At 42.2% G+C, this 23,585-nt stretch overlaps 2 protein-coding genes across 2 annotated transcripts; both read left to right on the top strand.

The window, feature by feature from the left end:
- Positions 1-1,555: 1,555 nt before the first annotated feature.
- Positions 1,556-9,387, top strand: FUT11 (fucosyltransferase 11; the record flags this gene model as incomplete). The annotated part of the gene is made up of 3 exons (XM_079536218.1): positions 1,556-2,299; positions 3,507-4,132; positions 9,240-9,387. 3 exons carry the CDS (start codon positions 1,556-1,558, stop codon positions 9,385-9,387), a joined length of 1,518 nt encoding a protein of 505 aa, XP_079392344.1.
- A 7,755-nt stretch (positions 9,388-17,142) lies between these two features.
- Positions 17,143-19,220, top strand: CHCHD1 (coiled-coil-helix-coiled-coil-helix domain containing 1; the record flags this gene model as incomplete). The annotated part of the gene is made up of 3 exons (XM_079535974.1): positions 17,143-17,284; positions 18,006-18,124; positions 19,107-19,220. The coding sequence occupies 3 exons, from the start codon at positions 17,143-17,145 to the stop codon at positions 19,218-19,220; spliced, it is 375 nt and encodes a 124-aa protein (XP_079392100.1).
- Positions 19,221-23,585: the final 4,365 nt, after the last annotated feature.

Raw genomic sequence — 23,585 nt, 5'->3', positions numbered from 1 at the left:
GAGTATGATTTCTACTGACCCAGATTTGAGACAGCTTCGTGCCCTGGATTACAAGGAACAGGGGACAAAAACTGAGGTTTAGACTGCCCTGTATTAGGTATTGCAAGTACCTGATTTCAGTTACTGGGAAGGGTTTTGGCAGTAGTGAAGTTTCATCACTGGATGTTTATACCTGCTTTCCATTCTACCTATCAGCTTGCACAAATCCTTTTTATAAGCCTATTTGTTAAACTAAAATACCTCAGACACGAGTCCATCCACGTTGGCCACTCTGCCACTCCATTCTGCGGGGATGGTTGAGAAGAATTCTGTGAAGAAGGAGCAAGTGCAAATCAGATTCAGAATTTTAAGGGCTTTGATCCTTCACTATGGGAAGGGGGATTGTGTAGCAGTTTGGGCACTTAACAAGTGTTCTTAAACTTCCCTGGAGTTTGAGCACTACAAGGGGGAGGAAAAATTGTGGGTGGTTAGATGAGTTATTGTCTGGGCTTGACGCTTCAGAGAAAAGTTCTTATTGGGATCAGAAAAATATCTGGCTGTGGTTTTAGTTCCATATCCTGTAGCATGTATATAAATCCATTTTTCTTACGACGCTGCTGATTTGTCTTCCCTCCCATCACTGCATAGAAAAGGGAGTATGGAGAAACTCTGACAAAGTAGTTGACAAAACCTTCCTTGTTTTTGTATGAATGTGGCTGGCGTTTTATTCCATGCATTGCCTCCAACCAAAAGAGCTAGAGGATTTTTAACCACATGGGGAAAATCTTCCCAGGAATATAAGGCTCAGCAACCACAACTTTCCACACTTTCCACAGATACTAATTTCTAGTGTTAATACTGAGGGGCGTGGGGGGTGAAAATGAGATCGTAAAATGAACCTTTCATTTTCTTCACTTGTTTTTTTCCAATGCATCTTTTAATTTGTAAAGAAATAAAAATATATTAAGATGTATTTTATGTCATTGTTAGTAAATAAACACTGCTTATTTTTCCAAACCCTGTATTTTGCGGGAGGGAGGAGAGGGGAAGGGCTGCAGTCTGGCCGGGTGCTCCTTCATAACCTGTTTTTCTGCGGAGAAAACCTTTCTTTCTTGCGAAGGGCGATAAGAAATTCAACGAGAGCAAATGCCCAAAAGGCGCTGTTTGATCTCAGCGAGGTTTTTTTTATTTCAGAACTTGCATTTTGCAGCGAGCGGTCTGCCAGTACCCTCTTTCCTTTCATTTCTATACCAAAGGCGTTATTTCCAGGCTCGTGCAGGAGAGCAGCTACACGTGAGCTCATTCAGAACAGCGGCTCCGCCGGGAAGGAGTCCCGCTTCCGTCTCCGGCAGGACGGAGCCGAGCTCGGCCCGCTCGCTGCGCTGGAGGGAGAGAGGACGTGCGTTCTGCTCACGTCAGAGCGCAGACGCGCGGCGCCTCCCCGCTCTCCTCCCCGCCCTCCCCCTGCCCCGGCGGCCGCCGCCCGCGCGCCTCCTCAAGCAGCGCCGCCCGAGGGCGGGCCCGGCGCAGCCGTTTCCTGGCGGCGGGGCGGCCGGCGCGGGCCGAGCGGCGGGGCATGGGAGGCGGAGGGCCGGGCCGCCCGGCGCGGCGGCGGCCCGCTTGCCTCTGGGTGACGCTGGCGCTGGCGTGGGGCGCGGGGAGCCGGGCCGCCGCGGGGGAGGGGGAAGGAGACGGAGAGCCCGGGCCGGGGGACGCGGGGACGCCGTGTGGGGCGGAGGGCTGGGCGCAGACCGCCGTCCCGCCGGTTCCGGCCTTCGCGGCCGCGGCGTCGTACCGCGGGCCGGGCAACGACGACGCGCGGGGCGACGAGGCGCTGCCCATCCTGCTGTGGTGGAGCGGCAGCCTCTTCCCGCACTTCCCCGGCGACACGGAGCGCATCGACTGCCCGCGGGGCTCCTGCCTCGTCACGCGCAGCCGGCGGGCGGCGCGGCACCGCCGCACCAAGGCGCTCATCTTCTACGGCACCGACTTCCGCGCCTACGAGGCGCCGCTGCCCCGCCTGCCCCACCAGACGTGGGCGCTCTTCCACGAGGAGTCGCCCATGAACAACTTCCTCCTCTCGCACCTGCCCGGCATCCGCCTCTTCAACTACACGGCCACCTTCCGCCGCGAGTCGGACTACCCGCTGACTCTGCAGTGGCTGCCCGGCGCGGGTTACCTGCGGGGCCCGGCGCTGCCCCTGGCCGAGAAGGACGAGTGGCGGCGGCGGGGCTACGGGCCGGTGCTCTACGTGCAGTCCCACTGCGACGTGCCCTCGGACCGGGACCGCTACGTGCGGGAGCTCATGAAGTACATCCAGGTGCGTGCGGCGGCGCGGGGCGCTGCGGGAGCCGGGCCCGCCTGGCCGAGCCGCTCCGTTAACGGGGCGCGTTTGTCCTCGGTTCTGCCGAGACGTGAGTCGTAATGGGGAGCGGCAGGCCGGACAGAAAGGCTAGCTGCCTGCCGGTAGGAGCTGCTGGGCGCTGCGGGGTTGGCCGGCTTGCGATCGGCAGAAAGTTGTGCCGAGCCTGCATAGATCTTGCGGACCGAGCGCTGTGCGCTGCTGCAATCTAGAGCTTTAGGTGAGCGGGAGGGAACGAAGGCTGCGAGTCCATTGGCGAGCCTTGCTCCCACTTACAAGAATGGGCGTGCAGTAAGGAGTTTGCCGTGTTTTGAGAGTCTGCTCCTCGTCTGCCTTGTGGTGGGGCTCTGCTGTGCCTGTGCCGGTTGGCTCAGCTGGGGCACCGCCTGTGGAGAGCAGCTTCACAAATTGAAACAGCTCCGCTTCTATGGGGTGGAAACAAATTTAGTGCTTTCTTTTCTTAAAAGCTAAAGGATGGTCGATAGGGGAAATCTTAGAAACGTTTTCTTCTGAGTTGATTCTGCTGTTTCTATTAGCAGTGATTAATTTCTTATGCAAGTTCATTGTTTGTTAAGTAACAAAGCAAAGGCAAAATCTTTTTAGAAACCTGCCTCTGTATAGTCAAAGCACGAAGCAGACCCTGGATCAAGTGTGCTCTTTGTTTTTCCACAGTACTCTTCCAGCTCCCTTCATCCATCATTTTTTTCAGTCTAACAAGTGGAAAGTTTTGCCAAACTGCTGAGACTGGAAGCTGTGTGAAATCATTGTTTGGAAAAGATCTGCTCCCTGTGACGTAGAAATATGACTTTTAAACCAACATGGAGGAAGCTGAATGCCCTTTCTTAACTCTTAGTTTCTCCTTAGTTCTCTAATAAATACGTTTGTTGTTGTTTTTTTTTTTTTCCTGTAAAATCTTGTTTCTCCTGTCCTCTGCCTTACTTGTAGTTTATGCTGCTTTTGGAACTGAGTGTTCAGTTTATGACTAAAGCTGTTATAAGAGAAGTGGAAATCTGGGAGTCATCTAGATGGAATGAAGTTGGGAGTAAAGCGAGGCTCAACTGAGGTAGTTAGGAACTGATTAAAGTTAGGAATTTTAGGAGGACTATGAGCTCCAGGCAAAAAAATCACTTTGTGTAGATGACTTGTTATTTTGGTTATTTTATAGGTTGACTCCTATGGAAAATGCCTTCATAACCGGGAGCTTCCCAGCGAGCGACTGAGAGACACTTCAACAGCCACTGCAGAAGATCCCGAATTCATGGCTTTTATCGCCAGGTACAAGTTCCACCTGGCCTTGGAGAATGCCATATGTAATGACTACATGACAGAGAAGCTGTGGCGTCCAATGCATTTGGGTGCTGTCCCAGTGTACCGAGGCTCCCCAGCCGTGCGGGACTGGATGCCAAACAACCTCTCCATCATTCTTATCGATGACTTTGAGAGCCCCCAAGAGCTGGCAAAGTATCTTGATTTCCTTGACAAGAATGGAGAGGAATACATGAAGTACCTAGAGTATAAAAACCTTGATGGCATCAAAAACCAGTTCTTGCTAGAGAGCTTGGAGAGGCGGGAGTGGGGTGTGAATGACATGACTTTGCCCAATTACCTGAATGGCTTCGAGTGTTTCGTCTGTGACAGGGAGAACGCCCGGGTCAGAGCGGAGCAGGAGCACAAAAAGTCTGGTGGGAAAACTCCAGCTCCTGCACCTCACATAGCTCATTTCCAGCACATGGGATGCCCTATGCCAACCCCTGGGTTTGGAAGTATTGAAGACCTCCCTGGGGAAGACAGGTAACTTACCAGTACAATACTTCTTGAAGCAGAAAAGCTTTAAATAATATATATTGTAATATATATTATATATAATATATAAGTAATAATATTTGATACTTAAAGCATCTATTAGTACATTTCCAGTTATACTTCATATTATGCCTTGTGGGTGCTATGGCAGTTCTGCTAATATTGTGTAACACTGAGGCTGAAGAAAAAGCTTGGCCGGTGGTGCTGGTTAGTGGTTGAGAGACACACAATAATATGTTTTGATGCTCTGTGACCTTGGGCAATTTGTTTCTCTTTTGTCTACCTTTTCCTTATTCTCTTTACTTGTTTGCAGGGAGAGTGTTATTCAGTGCAGTGCACTGAGAATGGCTTAGTTTGGAGGGGACATTAGTTATCACCCAGTGCCAACCACCAGGTTGGGCTGCTCAGGGCCCCATCCAGCTGTCCTTGAATGCCTCTAGAGATGGGGCATCCACAGCTCTCTGGTCAGTCTGCCAGTGCTTCATCGCCCTCTGAGTAAAGAATTTTTTCCTAACATCTAAACTAAATCTCCCCTCTTTTAGTTTAAAGCCATTCCTTCTTCTCCTGTCACTGTCAGACCTTCTGAAAAGTTGGTCCTCCTCCTGCTTGTAAGTTCCCCTCAAGTACTAGAAGGCTGGAAGTGAGGTCTTCTCAGAGCCTTCTCTTCTGCAAGCTAAATAAGGCCAGCTCACTCAACCTTTCTTCATAGGAGAGGTGCTTCAGCCAGCCCTCTGAGCATCTTCATGGCTCTCCTCTGGATCCACTCCAGCATCGCCACATCCCTCCTGTACAGAGATCCACTTGCTAGCCTGTGTTTGGGAGAAGCTCTGTATCTCCTTTTGAATTAATACCTGAAGAATAGAGTTGCTACAGTGTTTAGCGTGGGCCTCATTCACTCCTGTTGACTTCTTTTAAAGCAGAAGTATGGCTCACCCATTGTACTTCACAAGATATTTTGTGGCATCGGAACAAAATTTTGGCCTATGCTGAAGGACACAATCTCATTTATTCAGGAGAGGGGCCCTGCAGCACAAAATAGATTCTGTGCTTTTTGTCCTTCTATGCAGGGATTGGTACATTTGTTGGAATCTGCCACTGTTGCAGTGAGCCCTGGAGCTGCCCTGAAGGTTGTCAGACAGGGATAAGGACACCAACGCAGAGGAAACTAATTTTGACAGGAAAGAAAGATTCTGGTTTTGTTTTCATGGTGTGCTTAATCCTTAGTGCTTGTACTGACTTGGTACAAAACAAGTCAGTGTTTGGGTTCCCAAACCTCGATTTTGCCATGGACAGTGTTTGAAGTGTCAGCTGTTGGATGGAAGGGTTGTTGCAGTTCCTAAAACCTGTGCTCTTTGTAGTTCATATTGCTAGCGTAGCATACTTGCATTCTTCCATGTTTGTCATTGTTCTCCGCGTGGTCTGCTACGATTTCCTTCTAGGGATATATTCAAATGTCTGCAATTCTGAGCCATCAGACAGCCAGTTGCAACACTGCAACGTGCTGATGTTAGTCACACTGTAGGATTAATGAAAATACTAAAAAGATCTGATACACTGTCCAGAAGGAAGTTGTTAGTATACTCTATCGTAAGTTATATCAGTTTAGAGCTTTCTTAATAATTTCCTAGACTGAGGACTTGAATACTTAGGAGGAAATACTAGAGGAAACAGAGTTGAAAATACAAATTTTCAAATAGTCTATAACCTAAAACTGAATTCTGTGTAGCTTTGAAGCTCTAAAAATTTTTTTGTAAGGTTACCTGTCCACTGTAACTAGAAGAAAGGGCAGGGAGCTATTTCTTCCTATGTTTGGGGGCTTTTGAAAATGGCCAGCTGAAATAAAGAAAGAAAAATAAGCTGAGGTAGTTCAGTTTCTTTAGGATATCCCTATCCCACAGAACTTGTCATGCATGTCACTAAGGAACATTTTTCATGATGCAATTAATTCTTGTGTTGAACAATAGAAAAGTTATGCTGGTATGTAAAACAGACCTGTCTTTGTAGTCCTTTGCTTTCTTGAGGTTAGTTGATTTATCAGTCCTGATAGCAAAATGTGCTTTTCTCTTATCATGTGCTCTGTAGTATCCTAGTCTGTGTGTGTCAGCGTTCTCTTCTTCATAAATCTTCTTATACTTGAGCAGCAGATGGCAGCAAAGAAATAAGTTTGAAGACACAGCATGGGGTGCCTACGCCACTTAATGCACATTAAATTCTTCAACTTCCTGTGCAGTGCTCATGAGCACGGAGTTTTGTAGAGATAACCCAAACTACAGCTGCAACCCAGGGAAGTTGCCATATCTTGCAGAAACGTGGTATTCTCCCACTGCTTAATGGTGTCTCCAAAATATTGTACCAGGGAAACTTGTCCATTATCTGCAATCTGCTTTAGAAGATACATATATGTACACCTGGGGCTTAATTAAGAGGATTTCCAGTGAAGCACTGTGGTTTCTGTCCCATAAACATCCAAGCTTTCACTGTTGGTATCTCCAAAATGTAAGATGATCACTACAAATAACACAACAGAAATTCAAAATTGCTACCAGAACGTGTTCAGGTAATGTTTATTTTTTTGTCAGGAATTCTGCAGGAATATTTTGACAACGACTCAGTCAATTTAGAGAACCATCTACTGAGCCATCAATTATTAATTTATTTCTTTACAAAACACCACTGTGGAAAAACAGTGCAGGGATATAAATGGCAAAAGGTATGCAACATAGAAGGTCTGACTGTGAATGTTCTGTGGGCTCTGGCAGCTTCGGGAACACCAAACAACAGACCCAGATCAAGTCTCCATATTGTGGAGTTAGAATCCTATTACATGGTTATGCTGTGCACATGTGTGTGCTCTAAATCTTATTCACAGGTGCCAGTTTTTTGTATTGACAAATGTGCTGAGTTGACTGAATATCTCTAACAAGTGTTTGTAGCCAGAGCACATCACTGAATCTTTGTTTTGCTGTCCTTTAGCTCTGAGTGTTGGGATGAAGTCAGTCACTGTATAGTATATAGTCCCCATATAGTGTACTGTATAGAACTCCAGTCTGCTTTGTGCAGAAGACAGGAGTTGCAGCGCTCCTCGTGATGAAAACATGTTTGGTAGGAACTGGAATCTACAGTTATTATTATCACTGCATTGTTGTGTCTCAATTCTCTCACCTTTGTGAAGAGAAATGTTTTGTTTATTTCCACAACATAAAGTCATTTCCCAAATAGGAAGTGGGGTTTTAACAGGATAAATACAAGAAGGCTGTGTTATAATACCTTTCCAGTCACCTGAACAGTTTTAATCTGTGGTTGTGTGGGGGGGGGAGGGGGGTTATATATATATTTTTTTTCCTTTGATCTTTTCAAGAAGAGAAAAGCCAGTGTGTCTTCAATAAGATTTTGAAATTGTCATGGTTTTACTACTTTTATTTTATGGCGATGTCACAGTTTGTTTAGGACCAAGAAAAACAGTTGAGAAGCGTATCAGATTTGCCACACATACAGTGCAAGGTATTTCTTGCAGTAGATGTGTGTAACCAGCCAGGATTAAAGGTGGATCCTTAGCTTGTGGTAGTAACATTCCAGGTGTATGTAGTTGGTAGTTTCAGGGGATTTCTGCAATTGTGTTCATCCTGGTGTGCCAGTTTTTGTCCAAGTTATAGAATGAGAGTGCATCTTGTTTCTTTAAAAACAGTAGGAAACAGTAAGAATGGTATGAAAAGAGAAATACAAAAACATTCTTGTTTAATGTGCTTGACAAAACGTTTGTTTGGATACTGGGATTTCTCTTAGTGTTGTGATAGAATTCAGCCACAGAACAGTCACTTTCTGTTGCCCACTGCCTCTTGGCCTTGTGCCTGGGTGAGGGTACTCACTAATGGGTGCCCTCACTCAGTGCTGCAAAAAACATGTAACTCACATTGGCGCTCCTTGAGCAAAGGTTAAAGAGTTGAGTGGTGAAGCCGAGCGGTCTCACAGTGTGTCCAAGTGCTTCATTTTACCAAGGAACCTGTAGGCAGATGTTTTTGTATGCAAAAGTAAGCCTCTGTGATCCTTCATATTGCAATCAAATTAAAATCAAATTAATTTTGAGCAGAAATGTCCCACCACAGATGATTCTGTTAACTACAAAAACCAAATTCTCATGGAATACAACTTTTATGCTGCTTCAGAATGAAAGTGCTTGTAACGTGTTCTGCATTTCATATGCTTTTCCTGGAATAGTGGCTGAGATCTGTTTCTGGGCAATGCAGTCATGCTGGCTTTAATGTATGATGTCGAGAGTGAACGTCGAAGTACTGCGCTTCTGTCTGCGAGGGAGAAGCACTCATGGGAGCAGATTAAAAAGAGCCTCACATTTGGTCTGTACGGAATTTGTGCTGATTTGATGGGGCTGGGTAGCAGCTGTAGTACAAAAGAGGTAATCAGTCTGTCAGGAAAGAAGGATAGTAGTTACTAGCTGAACGAATTGTTGCCACACCTCAATACAACAGAAATGAGAGACATAGTCTGCCTTAATGTGAATGGGAAGGAAATTGGTGTGCTGTGTGTGCAGTAAGAAGGTTGAGAATGGGTGCACTGAAAATGGTCTGGAGGAAAAGAGTAGAGCCAGCTGGGGGATGTCAGCATTGCTCTCTCTTGTCATGCATTCCCTGTTCTAACTAACAGGAATTCTGTACATGTTTAATGGCTTGTCTGAAAAGATTGATACCTTGATATCTGTAGCACACATTCTGGCCATGGAAGGCTACTCTTAAAGTTGTATGAGGACTACAGGATTTTATTTTAATAGCAGGTTTTATTCCTCACAGTTCATGATTTAGTCTCTCTGACTAATGCTATTCACATGCTGATATTTCTGAAGTGGTCTGAAGGTAATAGCAAGCTTGCTTTCCATGGAGAATTTTCATAGCAAGTTACTTCAGGTGGGTTGGAGCACAACGGCACAGAAACAGCATACATTGTCATGACCATCTCTGGAACTGTTTTCCCCTTAGATGAAAGGGAAAAACAAATATTAATGCTGTTAGAGCTCAGACACATTTGTGTTGGTTTTGTTTTTGTTTTTTTAAATGATGTCTCTTTTTTTCTTCATTTGTTTCAGTTGGAAAGAGATGTGGCTTCAGGACTATTGGCAAAGCCTTGATCAGGGTGAGGCCCTCACTGCTATGATTCATCACAATGAGTCACATCAGGGAAGATTTTGGGATTATATGCAAGAGATTTTTCTCAAGAGGACCAGGCAACACTGATCCATCCCTGTAAGAGCTTGGTTTGAAAATTGCATTGAAAGTTGTGACTGAGAATTCTTACTTCTCTCCAGATATTTGCCTTCAAATAGAAGAAACTCTTGCAGACTGTTTTTCTGGTGCATGAAGTGAGTGATCCTCTGCTGTGGTTTCAGCTGTGGAGATGTTAGCAACTGAATCTTGTATTTGAATTTCAGCTCTGTGGTGTGAAGCTCCTCCTGACATGCAGGAGGAGCAGAAGAGGAATTTTGCGTTTGGTGTTGCTTCCATGTGGCTTCCTTGATTTCGAAGGAATGTATTTCAGACTCTGCTCAAATGCCCTAAGTTATTTCAGGAACTTTTTTTATATTCAAAACACTTGTTTTTTTATATCTTACCACATGCTCTCCTCATTAAGTTATACTTTTACCTGATATTAACAAATAGCTTTTCCAGTGAATGAATTCTGAAGAAGACTTATATCTGTGGAGAGCAGTTGTGCCTTATGAAATTGCAGCAATAAAGTCTCTTCTCTCCAAGTGAATGTGCCTCAAACGTTCCTCCTTCTCAGGATAACTGAACAGCTATAGGCAGGTCACTTACTCTGCCTCATTTTTCTCTTACGCTAACTTTCCAGGTGACACATACAAATGGGACAAGAGTCTAGATTGTTGAATTCACAGCTTTGAACCAGATATTTAACAACAGAGTATTGCCTGGTATTGTGCAGAACCAGGGTAGAATGAGCAGCTTTGTTTCTTTTAAGCTTCTGTAAAACCTTAAAATCCGACAATAATCTTGACTGATTGATTTCTCAGTGCGATTCAAAGGCCTTTGATTTGTTCTTCTTGAGTATCTGCATCTTTCTGCAAAGACAAATACATTTTAATGGTGGTGCTCTTCCAGTGCTTCCTCTAGTTTGGAGATGAACCTTGCAGTCTTTTTGTGCTGAGATGGATGATCAGAATGGGGAACACGGAGGTGGCTTTGTATCTGTACCTAATCTTAATGCAGTAGGATCCTGGTCTGTGACTGGAGTTCCTCAAAGTAAGTGATCACATATAAATCATCTTTGCTGCATAACCTGTATCTCTTAATTAGATAAATAAAATGTGCCATCACCTGCCATGCTGGTACCTTCCTGAAATAATTTATCTTGGATTGGAAGGAGACTGGTTTTTCTTGTCTGAGGGGTTTAAAAGCACAGGCCACACACTTCAGTGATGTTTCTAACAGTCTGATGCTATTTCTCACTTCTCCTCTCTCTTTGGAAATAACTACTGGATAAATAGCCAGGATGTATCTATGCCAAAGGTAGATCATTGGATCTTTGAGGTGATTTCATTTTGTAAGGCAGTCCAGGTGTTGCTGGGACAAGCCAGAAGCCTATTTCGACAGTTTGGGAACAGGACTAAATCCACGATCTGATAAGTCGTCATCTATTGTTAAGCTGCGTATGGATCAGGTAGTCTCATTTTTTTCTCAAATTCCAATTCATAGTATTCTGGGTATATTATGGCTATAATATTCTTATAAGTGATGACACTCATCTCAGTGTTTGCTTCTGAGGTGATACAGTAATGCTGTAGTGTAAAAATCCGGGCATTGTGAACAAAGACCCGCAATTAATCTCTGCATTCTTGTGGGTATGGAAAATGCATATGCAACACACTGATCTCACCTAACTTTTTGTACAAGTCTTTTTTTTTCTCCTGTAATAAAGTAACAAGTGGCTCTTCAGCTAAAATGCGTTCACCAGTATACATTCCTTTCTTTCCAGGTATTTGGGCTACAGGGATGTATCTGAATTATTTTTTCAAGTGGATTATTCAATTCAGATTAAGATATAGATCTGTATATTCAGAATTGAAGTGATCACAGTGTGCTTGAGAAGTAAATAAAGAGAACTAAGACTGCTTTAGCTTGGAATATGAACTTCTGCTGAACTGCTAAAAGAGATTTAAATAAATTGTCTGAATTAATTTATTCAGTTACTTGAGATTCTCTTCATTTCATGTATCTGTATAGAAAAGCAGTTGGTCCTCATTGACTGTCTTCTTAATTAGCTATATTTCAAAAACCTTTCTTATCCAAGTTTTGTTGGGGTAGGCAGGAGAAATTCTGAGTTTGCTTCTAATACTAAATGTAAAAGTAAGGTCCACATGCTAGCACATTCTGCTTTTTGCTATTTTATTCTTTATTTTAAGTAGAATTTCTAGAAGTGGGGGATGTATTGCCAAGCCTAGGTATTTTATTATTTTTTAATAATTTATCTGCCATTAGTAAAATTGGACATGATATACATTATGTATTGTCCTTGCAGTAATAATCACTAAGTACCAATGCGAGCACGTGTGTCATAGCACTTGCTTAATTCTTGATTAGTGAGGTCCTAACTCCCCACTTCACCTTTCTGCACAGCAAAATGAGCATGTCTTTGTCAACTGACAATAGAATTGAAGATCTGGTGGTACAAACTTGAGTAGCTAGTAAAAATTTAATCTTTAGGACCCTCTATATGGATTTTCTAGTTTGAAACCAAGCATTCCTTCACCATTATTTTTTATCTTTACTCAGTATATTACATCCACCAGTCCAACAAGTTTATTTTGTGTTTTTTTCCCTGTGTATATATAGTACAAAAGGGTGTTTGAGTTTCATGACTGTTGCCAAATATGAGTATTTTTGACTTCTTGATCACCATATCCTTTATTAACACAGGTGAGAAGGTAGCACAGGTATGAAACTAACTTTATCACAAATATTCTTTGTGGGTTTTTTCTAAAGTTTTCAAAATACAACTTTAAGTTTGTTAGCTAAGGCAGTTTCAATAGCTCTCTCTTCCAAGCTCTTAGTGTCTTCCTAGATACAGCTGTGTTTTTTTTCAGTCTCACAAATGATGAGTTTCTCAAAAGGTAATGAGCACCAGGTACCACTCTGCACAGAGTGAAGCCAAGATATTCACCCCAAACCTTGTGTTTCTCTTGTATCTTCAGATACCAGAGTTTCTCTTGTACCTGCAGTGTTAGATTGTGCTCCCTGTATCTTCTCCTGTATGTCACAATTAATGCATCTGCTTTGTAATCGGTGTGCTTATGTACGTCAACACACTGTATCTGTTTCACTTGTTGTGTACATTGTGCTAGGGCTGAAATGGTTGTTCCAGTGTGTGGTATGAAGTTCTGTAGCTACCAGGCAAGCTCCTCAGGGGCAGGAGGAGCAGTTATCTTCCCAGCTGGCTGAAGAGTTGTGATTGTAGTTCTGTTCCAGGCTGCTGGCTGACCTTGATAACATCCAGTCCTGTGAACAGAAAAATGTTGACCCTCACCAACACTTTGCTTTCATTTTCTTCAACTGTTCGGAGGAGAAGCTGGGTCTTAAAGCTTTGAAGGGCATATGCATCTTGTCACTGTCCAATTTGCTTGTAGCTTACACCAGCTCTGGAACAAGAATACCCATCGCTCTACAAACACTCCCTTATAGCTAAAATATTTATAACTGATAGTCTATTTTTTATATACTTTTTGGTGTAATTTATTCTGCTTTTATTTTCCTCCTGTCTTGTCAAAGTATTCTTTCTGAGAATGGGTGTTTTCAAGGCTGAGTTCTTTTACCAGTAACAAAGAATTTGAGATTAATTTAGACAGTAATTCATTTTGAGGGGATTGCTCTTTAATGTCCAAAGTCTACTGCCACCGTTATCCAAAGTGAAATCAATTCACAATCCTAGTTGTCTTTCTACTAACGCAAATACATGAATGCAGGCAAGGAGGAAGGTCACTGCAGCAGTTATTCATACTTTGGAGAAAGGTATCTGTTCATGTAGGTTTCTTGGCAGTGGATTTCTTACTTCTCTGCTTTATATCTAAACCAGCTAAATAGAGGCTGAATGTCATCACTCATGTTGTGACTGCTGGAAGGGCTTGCATGATACTTATCACAAACACTGTATACAGCCATCTTTTGTTAACCCCGTTCTTAGTGCACAGGTGCCCATAATCACAAAACCACAACCGAGCCTATTTGGGAATTTTAGCAAATGATATCAAATACTAAAGTGATAAAAAAATTACCTGTGTGCACCCTTTGGCAGTCCTCTACTAGCCAGTGTGAGTCACTTCCCTGCTTGTCATGCGTTTTCCTGTTTACTGTGTGACTAGAGGGAGGATTTCAGAGCTGTCAAGACAGCTTTATTCATTAGCATTAATGTTCTAAAAATAGATAGCTTGTCCTCATAACTGTGTATATATGAAACCGTAGTAGATTCTATTAATGCTGCGTCTCAGAATTGACTTGAAAAATTGGGATAATTTATGGTCCCTGAGAGGTGAGGGAAAGAAATGTCTGATTGAAGGTTAAAAATCCAGCAATCCATTTCATTGTGTTGGACAAGATGAAGTTATCTTTCTCCTGCCAAAACTGGTAGCAGGTGCTGCTTGATTTTTTCAGGAAGAAGCTGGGTATTTCATTTGTTAAACTGGTAATCTGTGTTTTCTGTTCTTTCAGAAGGATTGCAATTTCTAATAAAATAGCCTCAGTGGAGAATAATAATTTGATACCAAATATTGATTTTTGCAAATGAAAAGAGAAATTTTTTTTATTTCTGTCACTGTAGTAATTTCCAGTTAAGAATTCTAAAACAGAGCTAATGATCTCTGGGTCTGTAATGATAAGTAGAATGAAACACTTGAAGAACCAGGTGACAGTGGATGTGTTTGAGGAGAAAAAGGAAAGAGAGTCTTTCTGTCTGCAAAGAGCAGCATCTGGAGAATCACAGCAAAAGTTCTGTAACACCTTGACAGAGAGTAGTTTTAACTGTTTTGGCAAACAATAGGTGGTGAAGGAAAAAATAACTCCTGCAGGGCTGGAAGGAGTATAAATTGAATTGGAACACTGTCAGGGACATCACTGTTTAAACAGGCTTTGCTATGTTAGACAAGTGGCCATCTGCCCCCCGTAACATCTTTGCAGACTCACGCTTCACCTATCGTCCCAAAAGAGCCACTCCCTGAATAATTAGTTGTCATCTATTTGGTTGAATTTAATTAAGATTGTTGATAGATTTCCAGGCACCTCCTAAGAAGTTGCATTAATCAGAAATATTCAGGAAGGTACCCTCCTTCGTTCTGCCCAGAGACCTCTACTGACAAGTCAAAATTAATCAGAGACAAAATCCTTTTAGTGATAGGACCAGCTGAGCCAAAGCCTGTGTCAAGTTTTAACAGAGTGCGCTTCTCTTATGATTCAGTGTCTCTAAGCTGGCAGCGAGAGATACATGGCCTTGCAGATGGATTAGGAAGAGTGGAGAGGAGTGGAACTGCAGGGTTTGTTCTGGAGCCCTGATGGGTCTGGCATCTTAATTTGTATTCTATGTGCTCTTCCTGCAGAAAAGACTCATCTAATGCTGAAGCAGCTCAGCTAAAAATGATCTGGGGGATCTCGGAATGGATCAAAACAGACCACGATGTTTAGAAACATCTCTGAACAAGTAAGGAGACATCAGGTAATTTGTCATAGAATGGACTGAAATTGAATAGGTCTGAGAATTAGGGATTAGGGATGGCAGCTCAGATCTATTTAGGTAAACAGAATAATTCAGGGAGGCTGATACGGTTAAGATAGCTCAGGATAAGGTAGGCTAACACTATAATGTTAGGACAGTGACCTAAGAAATTGCCTCTGACTTTGTGCTCATGAATGCACTAAGTGCTTCTACCATCCAAGCACAGTGTCCAGCAGAGGGGAGTAAGTCTGAACTGATTCTAATGTTCACAAAATGGTTAACTGTACTGCTAGTTAAAGCGGGAATGTCTTTTAAGGCATCTCCAATTAAACTGATATGCCCTAGGACAGCTAACATTGAGGTTAAGGAGATCAGGGTGAGACAGCCGAGAATAAATAGCCAGAGGCAAGAGCATTGTGAGGTTGTATGGGAAGAATTAGGGCACTCAGGATAAAGTTGGGTGAATATGTTAGAATTTACTTGAGAAAAGCTGGATCCAAGCAGTTCAGAAAGACACTGTTGACTCTATTCATTTCTTCCAGCACATCTGATTTGTAATTGTCTTTTGAAAAGTACCTGGAAGTTTTAGATGGTCTCAAGAAAGAGAAAGATCTATGATATAATTTGTTATCTCTTAAGAAGATATTTAATACAGGAATCTCATTTTAAGGATGAATCTTACTGCAGCATTTTTAGCATTGAACATAATTACAGTGTAGCATTTATTGCAGCATTGTAACTGGCTGTTGTTCCATTTGTGATAGGTTTCTTTTCCAGTTCTAGTGGTGATAGTTCATCTCTGGCTGATTTTGGTTTTGACACTGAACACAGCTGAAACGCAGGGTAGGATTTAACTTTTAATGGTATTCATTTAAAAAAGAAGTTAGAAGTGCAGTTTGAATTTCATGTGCTCTTTATCGATGTGTGTTCAGAATTCATAGTGAGACGTCTGTGGGGTTTGTTGAGGGAACTGGGCTTCTGACTTCCCCTGAAAAATCAGAACTTCTGCCCCATCCTTTTGTACAAAACACAGGCTACAGGCAGACTCAGCTATTGAGTAACAAACCTATCCTGTAGTTGCACATTCTCCATTAAAACAAATGCTTGTTCCTTGCTTCTAATATGTTGCATAGTGTGTGCAGACGCCATCACGTACATTATTCTGTCTGCTTGGAAATTTCATAGGCTGATGCTCCAATCTGAGGCTGAATGCCAAGAGAAAAAAGTAGTTTATAATGCAGAGAGCAATAGATGGGGCAGGAAGGTATTAAAATTCTCCTTGTGTAGTTTGCCTTTTTCTTCTGCAGTCCCCCCCTCCATTTTTCTTGGAATTGTTTAAGAGAGATTAGCTTTTGAAGGTGAAGGTACCTGAAGGTGCTGCCACCATTAGCTAATGTAATTTGTAAAAAGCAAGTGTGATTTACAATGACTGCAGTTCAGTTTCTCAGCTGGCTTAGTAATTGCAGCAGTCAAATGCAGCAGAGAAAAATGGCAATCGGAGATGTAAGCAGGAGAGGCAAAAACACGAGCAGCTGAACCTCGCAGAGGCTGCTGTTCTGAAGTGTCACCTGTGTGTGTTGAACTGCAGTGTTGGGCTGTGAGCCCCCAGGCACATTCGGAGGCATCTGCCTGTAGTTCTCCGCCACACGAGCTAGGGAGATGGCTGCTTTCTGTCCCACCGAAAAGCATGGAAGCAGAGAAACACCCCTTAGTGAATTGCTTCAGAACTGTCACAGACTGAGTCAAAGGAGATGGGGTTTTATTTTTCCTAAAAGAGGACCATAAGAAATCTTTTATTTACTTGAATGTGTTTTCTCCTATTTTTAAATTGGACTGTAAGAAAATATTGGCTTAAAAATAACACAATTATGGTCAGATAAGCCAGAATATATTCAATATATACATACATATACGTGTGTGTGTGTATATATATATATATATATGTATGTATGTATGTATGTATGTACATATATACAGCTGCAGCAAAATCTGTTAATGGCGCAGAAAACTTTCTGGCGTTGGTGTGGTTCCATTTAAACCAAGATAACGAGAAGCCCAGTGTCTCCATCTCCCTGAGTAGGTCAAAGACTGCTCGGGTTTTTGTGTGAAATGTTAAGTTTCACAGACTGGGAAGCAGAATGGTGCTGCGAGACGGAGATTGCAGCTCAGCCGGCCAGCTGTAGGGCGGCGCGCTCCCGCTGGGCTCTGCCGTGCTCGCGGGCGGGTCACGTGAGCGGCGCCCGGGCCGGCTCGCCCTACGGCCTGTCGCAAAGAACATGGCGGCGCCCGTTTACCCGGCCTGGGTGAGCCGATGGATCTCCGGGCAGTGGCGGCAGAGGAAGCGGCCGCCGGCCATCCGCCCCACCCGGCCGCTGGTGCTGGCCAACAAGGTGGCGAACCGCCGAGAGCTGGCGGGAGGTGAGTTGCCGGCACCGGGCCGTCGGTCGGGATGGCAGCGTCCCGAGGCTCCGTGAGGTTGAGCCCCGGCGGTGGACTTTCCCGCCTTGCCCCTCAGAGCTGCCGCGTCGCCCCGTGGGGTCTCGCGCTGCGGAGTGGCCGTGGCAGTGACGGCAAGGACAAGTGCGTGCTCGGAAGAACCTTGTGTTCTGAACGGAGCTCCTGGGGACCTCCTGAATTTTGCTATACAGCAAGGAGGTGTTTGCCGAGTACACGGAAAATGTGGAGGGAAAACAAAAAAAAACAAAAAAAACAAACACACAGCGAAAGAAAACGTCTGCAGTAATTGGTTAGCAGCGCCTTTGCACGTGGGATGAGACCAGAGGCATCCAGCAGGCAAGGGGACCTAATTTGTGCTGTGTAATTAGTGCGTGAGTTCTTCTAAAAAGCGCATTTTCCCGTACTTCAGCCCTAAATCTATATTTTATGATAATCTTTGTGTAAATTCTTAAGGTAAATGCTATGTCAAAATGTAACAACCAGATGGCTCTGATGGGGCAAAGCCTTCTGGTAGGAGTTTTCTTCTCTAAACCAAGCAGTGACGATGTCCTCCTCTCTGTTGTTCCTTCTCACGTGCCTCTATACCATCTTAAAATTCTGTTGGGAACTCTGTGTGCTGTGGAGGCTGTTGGCATGAAATCTCAGATACTTCAGCTTTTATAGACCTGTCTTTCCCTTCTAGAGGCAACCTGTCTTACAGAGATGTCAGTAATGATGGCCTGCTGGAAACAGAATGACTTCAATGATAAAGCTTGTGCTGAGGAGATCCAGACGTTCTATGACTGCGTGGCAAAGGCAGAAGTAATGATAATCTCTTTTGTGTTCTTAAAGTCCAATAGTAGGGAAGGCGGAGAAACCTTCAGTCATTTTCTTTGTGCCAACATAACAGTGTTGTGTGAATAATTTGATTTGTGCTTTGAGAAATTCAGGGTGATGTACATCAGGTACACAGTCCCTTCTGTTTGTATTTAGAATTTCAGTAAAGAAATGTGGGAAGGGACCAGGTGTCCTGTATGTTATAATTAGACCTGAACCAGTAATCACATGTAGTGCTTTTGGTGTTCACATTCTAAAAGTAGAGCTTTGTTGCTGTTAGTCAGTTCTAATCTAGGCCATTTCTCTTAATTTGCTCCAGTTTTTAATCTCTAAAGTTTCAGCAGCAGTAAACATGCTCTTCTCCATACGTCATGAAAGTTCTGAATGAAGGAGAATACAATTTAGAGCTGTGACATAAAGCTGTGATTTATTTACTAAAGCCATATTGAGTTTTCACCTCATGCAATAAGTTTGAAATGAAGTCAGTTTCAAAAACTGTCTAAAGGTAGGTACGTGTACTGAACTTGTCCTTGAACTGTTGGCAGATTTTCAGTCTTTTCAGTAATAGTATTGTCATTTAATAAAGTATCTTTTTACTGTTGCGTTTGACAGCATAAATGAGAAACTGTCCATGCTTTATTTGGTAGATTATAATGAAAGCAATTTAAAAAAAGAACATAAAAACGAAACAAATTTATATTATATTGATTTAAAGGCTTATAATATTGCTAAGTGAAAATGTGGAGAGATCATCCTCACATGTCTGTCTCATTGATTTCACCATTTAAAGAAGCCTAGTGCAGTTCTTAGAAGCCTTGCGACTATTTAGCCAACTGCTATTATGAATGTTGCTTGAAGAAATAGCATTCTTTTCAGATAAGCATTTCAGTAGAATTATTATTAGTCTTTACAGAGCCAATTCAACAAAAAAACAGGTAATATTCTTAGTTTTCTTTTTCTGTTTCAGAAGGAGCGCAAGGAAAAAAAGGACGAATACACTCTGTCACTCAAGGGAAACATGCCTTCAAGCAAAGTGAACAGCCTGCTGAGGAGGTTTCCTAATATTACACGTTATGTGTAATGTGCTTTGCTAAAGGGACTGTGGACAAGCAGTTAAAGTTGGCGTTTTTGGAAAATAAATGAAAAAAGGGTTTATGAACGTTTAATGTCTAGTGATGTCTGTCTGTAAACACTGCTGGGTGGATTACGACTTCATATTTTATTTCCAGAGTGGAAAAAAAAAAATTCCATCTTGATTGTTGGCTGAGTTTGTTCATGAGGTTCTTGGATCTTGTGCTCTTAGGATTTTTGCAGTGAATTGTCCAACCAGCCACTGTGTGGAGTAATGTACTCACCGTGAAATAAAATCTTCTAGGAATGTGTGTAAACCTGTTTTCTAAGCTAAGGGTGACTTTTCTTTGGTTTATAATCTTTCTGCTTAACTTATTAGCTGCTGTCAATAAGTGTTCAGACCCAGACACTGAGCCAACTTAAAATTGATAATAATTTAATGACTTGTACTCCTGCATGTATGTATACACAACTTGGTTCCTCTTGACATTTTTGAAATTCTTGTTCATGTGCAAGAAGGCTGTGGAATGAGGAAGAAATTTCCAGGAAAATACTTTGATAATGCACAGTGCATTGGGAAGGGTTTTAAACCCCCTGATTTGCAGGTGAGAAGAGTATGGTGCCATGGCAGATAAATAGGTTGCCTGTACAAAGATAAAATGATGCAAGACTGTTGTTTGGCATGGGTGAATCAGATTCTACAGCAGAATGTTCCATTGTTTCAGTTAAACAAAAAAAAAAAGGTGGGAAGAAAGTTCAAGAAAGTAGTGGTACTGAAACTGTGTAATGAACTGTTAGTTTTGATTTGTTAACTTTCAGTAGAGTAGCACAGAACTGCAGGTAGGTTCCTGTTTTAGGACCAGTACCTAACTGGTTAAAATATATAGCAAGAAAAGTGCAGTTCTGCAGAGAACAAACAATATAATCATATATGTCACTAAGTCTTTGGAGCATAAAGACAAAGCAAAGATCAAGATAAAGAGTGGTACTTGCAGACTGTGACTGTGTAAGATTGTATAGTTTATTTAAATGCTCATTGATGAGTTATCCCACAAGGTAACTTATTCTATTGTTCCTGTTGTGGCATGAAGGAGTCCTTCAGAGATGGGAGCTGGGATGAGTAAGAATATTCTGTTTGCACCTGAGTTTGGGAACACGCTTCTGTATGTAACGTTTTGCATTTCCAATTCAAAAGATGCCCTCTGTGGGCATCTTTGCTTATTCTTTATTTCTGAAAGAGGTGAGCTAAGCTGGGAGTAAAGAACTGAATGAATTCTACATTCTCTTATATTGATGAGTTTTCTTTGTATTAAAATTTACAATATCAAACATAGCTTTGCAGCTCTTCCGCTGGGAGCTGTGCTGTGCTAAATGTATCATTCTAGAGTCTTTGAAGGACTGTCATTGTGTAAAAGATTGCAAGAGAATAACAACTTTGTTGTATTTTTACTTTTGAAATTCTTCTCAATTCTCATGAATGTAGGCAGCTTATTCTTGGATCTTAACTACTTCATAGAGAGCTTCCTGAGTTCAGTTACTGTTTTTCCTGACAGTTTTAAGGAGTGTGTTTGTTTGGATGTGGAACGGAGGAAAGAGAATGTTTTTCAGATATACTCTGAAAAGTATACAGTATACTCTGAAAGTTTTACAGTATTTCTTTTAGAAGAACTCTAGCTGCACTTTTGGTTGGGAATCCCATGCTGTAACCAAAAAGGCCTCCCAGTACTGATTGTCCTTGGCAATTTGAGTTGCTGCAGTTTCCTCATCTCATGTTAAGCTTATGTCGTGTTCCATGATGTAATTTATACTGGGGGGTCATTCCATTACTAGTTCATATATAGATGGCAATGTCCTTTGTGAGTTCAGGGCTTTTGCCACTCCACAGTACTGTTGTTGGGGCACAAAAGAAGTCTGGGTTCTGTTTCTGCTGGTGTTGAGCTCACGGTATAAGAACATTGCTGCAGAGATCTGTATGTGATTGCACGATGGGGAAAGAATTACACAAAGCGGACTAGATGTTCTACTCTCCTAAGCAGGATTTATAGGATTTAAGCAAATCTGCTGGAATTCCTTGATCTTGTTCATGCACCTTATAGCTTGAGTGTTTTACCAGCACTGTGTGTGATTGCTGTTAACTACCTTTCTTCTTAGGCTTTCGCTGAAGACCTTTTATGGAGGAAGCACTGATTTTTCTATATTTTCCTGAACTTCAGACTTCAATGTATCTACCTAAGGGTAGGAAATTCTCAGACATTATTAACAAATACTTAGATATAAAGACATACCTTACATTTCATCCATGTGGTTAGTCATTTTGACTAACATTAAAAGAGGTTAAAAAAGATGGTTTAATAGCTTTTTAGCTCGTGTAGCTTCTAGGCTCCCAGAGGAAGCTTTATTGACTTTTGTTGTTTATTTAGATTTCCACAACAGCTGTGATTGTCCCGAATTTTTTTTAGCACCCCTTTGCTCCCTAATACTCCTCTTGGAAATGAGCCATCTGTTAGTTTCTCTGGTAGATAACCTTCAACATCTGCATACTTGATGCCCCTAGAGGGACAGAGTAAGAGTTGTTCCTTTACTATTTGTAAACATTTTTCCAATCTGCAATTAAGTTAGTTAACAATTTGAAATAGATTTACTGTGCTTTTGTTATTAGTAGCCTGCAAACAAAGCTGATCAAGATTAGCAATCTCTATAGGCTACCAACAAGCATTCAGTAGGTGCATGAATAAAAGGCTGGCCTGTAGCATCTGCGTTTAGGTGACTTTCTTGATAAAAACACAGAATCACAGAATATCCTGAGTTGGACAGGACCCATAAGGATCATGGAGTCCAACTCCTGGCTCCAAAAAGAACCGCCCTAAACACAGATCATAATGGTCACATGAGAAAGCAAAGGACCACCCCTTCTGAAGGACTTATAGTTAAGAGATTAGAAGCTGACAGCTAATACATTGTCCTGCATTCTCTGCTGAGGAAACGGAGCTAAGAGAATAGCAAAAGCACTAAGGTCTAGTTCTTGGCTCCAAGTCCGTCTTGGCACTGACGTGGATCTTTCTTGTTCTGAATGTGATGAGCAGAATTACTTCCTTACTTCTTAGCCTAGAGAGATGGAGATATATCTTTTACTGGGAAGGCATGGCTACTGGCAACTATTTTGTTTGTTTGTTTGTTTTGTTTAAAGGAAAAGTAGTCCTGCCAGTTCAGGTGTAGTAAGTTTAATTCCTCAGAAGCAAGCTTATTTTAGAAGGCCGTACTTTTGGTTTGTAAGTGTCTATAAAGAATAATCTGGAAAAAAATAGGACAGAGAGAGACTCTGTTGGGAATTGTAGACTGTTATTATTGTTCAACTACGTTTATATCAGGGTGAGGAGGTAATATGTGTTAAATAGTGGACTTGGATAATTACAGTTGTTTCATAATAATAAGAATAAGCACACGCAGGGAAGTTCTAAATATGTCATGTATCTAGAGATAACTTAAAACATGTTTCTAGTGCTGTAGTTATATTGGAGTAATTTCCTTCTTAGTCAATCTGAAACACACAGACAAAGCTAATTTAGCTTGTGATATCTTGGAAGTTGTTTAAGCCGAAACAGTCCAAGAGGGGCTGTTGCCAGAATAACTACCAGTAGAACTATGATAAGTAGCAAAAATCCTTTGGTGTAGGCAACTCTTGATCTTTGAATTGCAGCAGAATATGAGCAAGTGGGTAAGGAGGAAGTGAGAAGTATAGTAAGAGAAGCTCTTTTTGAATGTCTCTGTCTCAGGGAAATGTCCTTCCATGTGCCCAAAAACCAGGGGGAGGTCTTAGCAAGTAGGAAGTAATTGCAGACTTGCCACAGAGGAGACTGTTGCAAAGACAACAAAGTCTGTTGCAAATATATATTGGCTTCCATCAAGAAGCTGAATCCCAAACTTGAGCAGCTGTTGCTTTTGATGCTGTTTTCCTTTTCAGTAAATCATTTTAAAATACCTAGGAAAGCCTTGACTTAAGAGAGGGAAGCTACTGTGAGAGAAATCCAGTACAGACTTTTGCTAGAGGCTATAAACCCTACCAGTACATGTCAGATAGAGGTTGAATTGAGCTGTTCTTTTCTAGTCCTAAAGAGCTGAGTAGGTGAGCATTTTAGGAGTTAAGAAGGAGCATCAACAACATCTGTAGTCCTCAGTCAGGGATAGAGTCCTCTGAATGCTAGTGGTTTTTCTGTTATTGTTTCCAGTACATTCTTTCCTTATGTTTTCACTGGAGTAAGTGATTAGAAAATTCCAACACATTTCCATCTTTGCTTTTTGTTTCGCTCCTTTTTGCCTGTGCCACCTGAGAGTTAGAGAATGCTGTAGCTTCTAAGCTATTTCCATGTCCACCTGG

Source organism: Tetrao urogallus, assembly GCF_951394365.1.
Source record: "Tetrao urogallus genome assembly, chromosome: 5".
In the NCBI taxonomy this organism is placed as follows: domain Eukaryota; kingdom Metazoa; phylum Chordata; class Aves; order Galliformes; family Phasianidae; genus Tetrao; species Tetrao urogallus.
The sequence above is the reverse complement of the archived record's forward strand: the minus strand, read 5'-3'. Positions and strand labels throughout refer to the sequence as shown.